At 37.8% G+C, this 7,265-nt stretch overlaps 1 protein-coding gene across 1 annotated transcript; it reads right to left on the bottom strand.

Moving 5' to 3' along the window:
* Nucleotides 1-15: 15 nt before the first annotated feature.
* On the bottom strand, nt 16-7,043 carry LOC148113974 (vomeronasal type-2 receptor 26-like). The gene is made up of 5 exons (XM_087893576.1): nt 6,841-7,043; nt 6,225-6,516; nt 3,677-4,540; nt 2,034-2,107; nt 16-358 (listed from the first exon to the last, which is right to left on the bottom strand). The coding sequence occupies exons 1-5, from the start codon at nt 7,041-7,043 to the stop codon at nt 16-18; spliced, it is 1,776 nt and encodes a 591-aa protein (XP_087749702.1).
* Between the last annotated feature and the right edge of the window lie 222 nt (nt 7,044-7,265).

Here is a 7,265-nt window from a genome sequence, read left to right as displayed (position 1 = left end):
CTGGCCAGGAAGCATTCATGCTCCTGGGCGGAGAGAGTTGCACAAACCTTTGCTGGAGTGAACATGCAATCCTCTCCTGCCAGGGAGCATGACCGCTTCCTGGCTTGCGCATTTCTTACCGCTTTCCGCAACCACTTCCGTGCTGGTGGATTTCCATGAGTGAGGAGCTGTGCTCCACTCCAGTCCTCCTGGGCAGCTCACCTCCCCGCTGGTGGCTTCTCCTTCTCCTGCCTTCTCCAGGAGCAGCCTGTCTGTTACCCGGCGAAAATGGCCTGCCACCACAGCCTGGCCCACCCTCTCTGCCCCAGCAGTTGCTCCTGGTGCTGCCAGAGAAGTGGCAGCACAAGAACCGCTCTTTCTGGGGACAAGGGGGTGGCGGAGGCAGGAGCAGCAGGCCAGGGCTTCCCTCCCTCCCTCCCTCCCTCCAGAGGCCTGGAGCTATGCCAGAAGTCTGCTCTGGCGGGGAGACAAGGAAGCCCCTGATGGCCCATCCTTGCCACCACCACCCCCCTCGCCCTTGGCGGCAGCAGTTCTTGCACAGCCGCTTCCCTGGCAATGGCAGGAGCAGCTGGCAGGAGAGAGGGGATGGCGGCAGGCTTTGGCAGCAGACAGTTCGAGCCGGCTAAGAGGCAATGTTCCTCCTCCTGCCAGCCTTGAGCTCAGCTCTGGGCAGTGTCCAGCTAGCCATGCCTGGCTTCAACCTGCGGCAGCCCACGTGGATCCCAGGCAGTGCAACTTCGGGGCCTTTTCTCATGGTGGCGATGATGAGGCAGGCAGGCAGCCAGGTGCATGGGAGCGACTGGCGGCAGCACTCCTGGCTGGTAAAGGGTGGAGTTCCAGGGCTGCATGCAGGCAATGACGATGGGCGGGGTAAGCGAGCGGCGACTGGGCCTGGAACTGGTTCAGGGGCATGGCCAGCCAATCTTATTACTGGTTCTCCGAACAACTAAATTTTTTTACTACTGGTTCTTGGGAACTGGTGCGAACCAGGAGCAACCCACCACTGATACTGTCATATTCAAACTGAACAAAGTTACAAGCTTTGGGAAATGTTGGGCTGGAGCATTTAGTCACCATAGTCTAGGGAACACATGTCATTAGTGAATGTGGCTGGCATGTTCAGAGGCAAAGTGGTCTGCTACATACATATCCCAATAGTATTAACAAGAAAAAAGAAAGTCTGAAATTTAACAAAGTCAAGTTACCTGCTCTGGACAATATCAACAACCTACCCAAGGTCTTGCCCAGCCAGGAATCTGTTCCCCAAAATAGGCAAATCAGAAAACTGCTTCCTTCCCAATAGATACTTTCATGGCCATGAAAGTCCATAACACACCTTTGTTTGTCAAATAATGAGCTGCTTAATCAGTATCATTAATTATCCTTACAAGTATTTTATATTGTTCCAAAATATAGTAACCATGTAACATGTGTGCAATACATTAGACAACAAAATCCTACACATTTCCAATTTTCAAGAATAATAACAGAAACAGGTGGAAAAAGAAACAATGGATGAAAACTAATGAAGGAGAGAAGCAACCTGGAATTAAAGAGAAACTTCCTAACAGTGAGAATAATAAACCAGAGGAACAACTTGCCTTCAGTAGTTGTGGGTCCTTCATCACTGGAGGTTTTTAAGAAGAGACTGGATAGTCACTTTTCTGAAATGGTTTAGAGTCTCCTGCTTGGGTAGAGGGGTAGACTAGAAGACCTCCTAGGTACCTTCTAGCTCTATTCTAATTGATTGATTGAGTGAGTGAGTGAAAAATTAAGATGCAAAAATGCCATAGCTAATAATGATATGATTGCCCTACTTAACAATTAATTTCAGTGCTCCTATTCAGATTAGAAATTTCTCAGATTGTGTGTTCCTGCAACCTACCTGGTTAAACCAGCTGTTCCATGTTATGGCATCTTTGTCAATAATGAATGTTTGGTGTGCAGGAGACTGAGGGTCTATCCTTCCAATTTTCACTTTTGACTGGTTTTCAGAAAGAATAAAATTGATTATATCAAACCCATCCACTAACTTTCCATCTTGGTCAAAGATTATCTTGTCCCCAAGACTGTTGTTAAATGTAACATGTCTCAGAAAAGGATGGAGCTAAATTTTAAAAAGATAAAAAAACAAAAGGAAGATTAATATAAAAATATTGTAGATCAAAATACATATGCAGAGAAAATGTCCCAGGGCTGGTTTCTTTTATTTAAACATTGATCCTTTAATTATTCATTTAAGTTAGAAATATTTTCATCCTTTCGTCGGGCCCTAAAAACTCATCTTTTTCAGTTAGCCGGTCTCTCTTGATTTAATGGTTGGTTTTAAATTTTGATATGGATTTTAAATTGATAAATTGTAAACTATGGGCCAAATTTAATTATTTTAAATCTATTTTTAATTGTACTTATGTATAAATGTTTTTTTATTTTGGCTGTTCACCGCCCTGAGTCCGAAAGGAGAAGGGCGGTATAGAAATTCGAATAATAATAAATAATAAAATAAATCCTTTCATTAATTGAAGGATTTCTCTTCCCTGTTTGTCAATCTTTGTTTTAATGTTTCTGTTATTGTTGTTAATTGTGAGAGTTTGTGAGACTCTTGCAAAACAATTCTGCTCTGATAACATCAACTGTGATACCAAAACTGATACCATCAACTACTATTGGCAGCACGTACAAATACATGTAAATATCCCTCCTCATAAAACAGTAGAGGAAAATATACGCTCACTCATTCTTATTATTATCCCACTCATTCTCTTATCACTGAGAACCAGTGATTCTTGCATTTTAGTTTTATACAAGGCTACTAAAAGCCAATAGTGATTATTATTAGGCTGAAAGAGCATAAGTGGTAAATATTTCAGTACACCTGCAGTCAAATACTATGGACCCCAAGCTTTAGAGAGGGGGAGCCAATATTGCAATATCTGTTTAGATAGCTAAACTGCAGCATCAACATTCCTCCTTCATTCAAAAAATTATTGTCCTCTATAATGCATTTTGTGTCAAGGCACTAATGATTAAAAACATGGTTTCAGATTTTTTATAAAGGTTGGAATGGAAGAAAAAAGAGGCATCTTCTACAATTGTCTCTGAGCAATTTGTCCAGGACATTAGGAGTTTGGGAGGGAGGGGGGATAAAGACAGAAAGATAGAAAGGGTGACTTAAGACTAGCAATCCTAACCGGAGTTGAATTTTCCTGCAAATAGAAAAACATAAATTTTGCAAAACTGCAACACTTGAGAGGGAAGAAAAGTTTTTGGCTAAGCTAGCACACAACTAGGAATAACTTTCAGAAAGCACTGATGGGCAAATAGAACAAGGGCTGATTCTGATTTCTAAAAATGTTCTTTCTGCTGTTTTATACACAGACACATATAACTTTTGAAATTCTTCTGTAGTTAATTAACAAATTAAAAAACAAGGATAAGCTATAGATAATAGCATGCTGTCTTTAAAATATCCTAATAATATATCACAAAATGGTATACATTATTCTGATGTGTGTTAGAGATGGTATGAGATGTAATTAGTCTTCATAAACTATCAATTATTAAAAAGCGATTGCAACAAAATTAAATTTGGATTATGTTATGTCATACAAATATAACTTTATCAGGTTTCTAGAGAATCTGGAATCAGGACTCTAGAATATAATGAACACTTTACCTGCCAAAATGGCTGATTATGTAGCTTCAGTCCATTCTCTATCCTTGTCCTGTGTTTGAATCCAGTTCTAAACATATCATGTAAAGCATAGGCTATAGCAAAGACAGCATTGTAGACACTGTAGCTATGGCCAGACATGCTCATTTCAAAATTGGGGTACAGGAGGCTCCCTAGTTGTTCAGCTCCAGTACAATGATTTTCCTCCATTTTATCCATTAGTGTATTTGGAAATACACAGCCAAAGACCTGCTCCCAAAAGTTTTTGAAAAAACCATCTCCTTTTGTAGTGAAAGGGTTTCGACTCTCTACAAACTGCTGAAATCCAGATACATCCCTGGAGTGAAACATGAAAGCTACAGCTCCATGGAAAATGTCTAAATCCCAATTTCTTTGAAATACAAAGGATGAAAACTCCATTTGGGCTGTGGTGATCCATAGTTTTCCTAAGGATTTCCTATATTTACTGTCTATATCTTCATCTGATTGATAGGAAAGAAATCTAAAAAATCCAAAGGAATTAGATTCACCATAAGCAAGGATCACTGTAGCCTTACTATGTGTCAATATATTATAAGTATTTCTTCCTTTAAGCAGCATTTCTGATATATTAGTAATAAAAGTTACAACTGGGATTTTCTGTATGAATGCAAAACAAATGCCCTTCTGAGAAAACATGGGCATCACTTTTTGAATAAATCTCTCTCCACTCTCTGTTTCCATAACCACCACTCCAATCCATATCCATTTGAAGTATAAAAGCAGAGACAGAATCCCCTCATATTGAAGGTCTTCCTTAGGAACCATCTGGTAGAAGGGAAGACCAGGAGATTTGTCCTTCACAACTGGAGTGGGACTATAGGTGAGCTAAAGACATCCATGAAGAAGAAAAAGAATAATTACAACATCAAGCATTACGTTGCACTGCTTATAGTAATATATTATAAGAATAAATTGAATGTATTGTTTCAACTGTCAATTATAACGTATCAGATGAGATAGGCAATAACACACTAAGTAAGAATATATCTCTCAATAGAATAGAATAGAATAGAATAGAATAGAATAGAATAGAATAGAATAGAATAGAATAGAATTCTTTATTGGCCAAATGTGATTGGACACACAAGGAATTTGTCTTGGTTCATATGCTCTCAGTGTACATAAAAGAAAAGATACATTCATCAAGAATCATAAGGTACAACACTTAAGGATAGTCATAGGGAACAAATAAGCAATCAAATCATGTTAAGAAACAGTCAATATAAATCGTAAGGATACCAGCAGCAAGGTTACAGTCATGCAGTCATAAGTGGGAGGAGATGGGTGATAGGAACGAAGAAAAGATTAATAATAGTGCAGACTTAGTAAATAGTTTGACAGTGTTGAGGGAATGATTTGTTTATTACTGTTCTTGTGCGTAGTTGTTCTGATGTGTACTGCTCTATAGCATCATTCTGAGGTTAGGAATTGAAACAGTTTATTTCCAGGATAATATTTTCACAGCCCACTTTTTACCTTGTGCAGTATACAGGTCCTCAGCGGAAGCCAGGTTGGTATCTACTGTATATCTATCATGTGTATATATATCTACATCTATACCTATATCTATATTGATATATCAATAATATTTATTTGTCTATCTATCAAACAAATAATGCATTAAAGAATATTTCACTTCACATAACAAATTCTTTTTCTGACTGAACTAATTAATATAAATCCTCAATATCTTAATATAACATTTCAATATTCATTGCACATGTGCGCTCCCTTTCTGTTACTTTTTCACAAACCAAAGTTAGAAAGACAAATAAATCTTCCATTCTTTGCTTTCTGACAATGATTATTTGTTTGTTTATGATTTAATGTTTATGCCGCCTGTCTCCGTTATAGAGTGACTCTGGGTACTTGCAGGTTACTAAACGAATAAAAATAGTTAAAATATTAAAATATATCATTGTTAAACGTAATGTCCTACTTGGAACAGACAAGTTTCCAGCTTTCTTGGAGGTGAAGTCTGGATGATTCTAAATTACAAAAGTTGTATTTATAACCTATTCTTACAATTTTGAAATTATTGTTTCTTCTCACAAGAACCTAAGTAGTATCCTGGTGGATCGGACTCATTATTCCTACACAAGGAAGCAAAAGGAAATCTCCTAGGTCAATGGCTTTCAGAGACCGCCACATTGTCATCAAGTTTAACAGGCATTAATTCACATGATTTCCATAGATTCTCAGAGATTATCTGGCTTTTTGAAGAGATCTGAGAAGTCGAATAATTGAAAATACTTTTATGGCATTCCCCTCAGACCAAACATACTATATGTATTGAGTAAATATGATTTGTGGGGAAGTTGTGTTCTTAGCTTAATTATATAGATATTTTTTTTTCACATGTAAGAAGATTTACTCATGAATCAATTTGCAATTAACTTTGGATACCTTAATTATGTAAGCTGCTTCCAAGATACTGAAAGAACAAAAGTAGACTCACCAAAACAAAGAAATGATAAAAAGAAGTGTTAAACTTTATTGCAAACCTTACCTGAGGAATCTTATAGGTATCCAGAACAATTGCCATATCAAGAGAAGTAAGAGAATCCAGTCCACCAATCACAGCAAGAAGCTTATTCTGCATGTTACAGTTGTAATTTGGGAAAAATTGTTCTAGCGTATATATAAGCAGCATGGTGGAATGATATGTCCATTCTGCATTGTAATAATTATCATAAATATGAAATCCCAAGCTGATATTCGGTAAAATCTGAGGATTTTCATTAATCTGCTTTACCGCAAAAGCCAGGGCCAGGATGTGTTGGTAATTCTTGGGAAATATTCTAGAATGAGTGTTGCAATCTGTATCAGATAATATTTTACAGTTCTGAAACTTTTTGCAATAATTGTAGATTATAGAAGATGTATATTACTTTGGAGTGCATAATGTTAAACATAATGTAACATTCATAAATTCAGATTGTTATATTTTCATATTACCTCATATTCCCAATCATCATAAAAAATAATGTCTTTAAAAATTAAACACCTTCCTTCTGCACAATTGCATTGTCTGCCTAGCATCTAAAGTTCCTTCAATTCCCTATAACATCATCTGGCATTCTAATTAACATAAATGCACCTACAGACTAAAATGAATTGCTTACGAAAGTTCCTCAGGCATGGTTGGTGGAGGTTCCTTTATGAAATCTTTGGCATTGGAGAGGAAGATCCCATGAGATACGATGCTGCCAATGATGAGATCTCCAGATTGACGATAGCTGTGAAGTGGGTGTTCTGGATATCTGACATTACATTTTACTTTGAGAGCTTCATATGCCGTGTATGGAAGCAGAGTTAACAGAAGCATCGCTTCTACCAACATCCTGAAGTCACTGGAAAAATCTTCTCTTTGCAGATCCTTTTATCTAGAAAGCAGCCATTAGAATCTCTGCTGATTCATCAGCATACAAGTAGAAGGAATTATAATTGTTATAATTCCAATATTAAATGAGTCTTCTGGCCAATCTAAAACTCCAAATATTGTATACCGGAAGTCATACTGACAAACACATATCCCCATCCCTACCAC

The sequence above is a fragment of the Pantherophis guttatus genome, chromosome 4 (assembly GCF_059756535.1).
Source record: "Pantherophis guttatus breed Tessera chromosome 4, ASM5975653v1, whole genome shotgun sequence".
NCBI classification, from domain to species: Eukaryota; Metazoa; Chordata; class Lepidosauria; order Squamata; family Colubridae; genus Pantherophis; species Pantherophis guttatus.
The sequence above is the reverse complement of the archived record's forward strand: the minus strand, read 5'-3'. Positions and strand labels throughout refer to the sequence as shown.

What these genes read in the sequence shown, in the direction of transcription:
- LOC148113974 (XM_087893576.1), bottom strand. Translation starts at nt 7,043, where the DNA reads ATGCTTCTGTTAACTCTGCTTCCATACACGGCATATGAAGCTCTCAAA. An exon ending in ACCATGCCTGAGGAACTTTC is followed by an intron (nt 6,517 to 6,840) that starts GTAAGCAATTCA and finishes CACTCATTCTAG; the next exon opens with AATATTTCCCAAGAATTACC. An exon ending in ATACCTATAAGATTCCTCAG is followed by an intron (nt 4,541 to 6,224) that starts GTAAGGTTTGCA and finishes GGATGTCTTTAG; the next exon opens with CTCACCTATAGTCCCACTCC.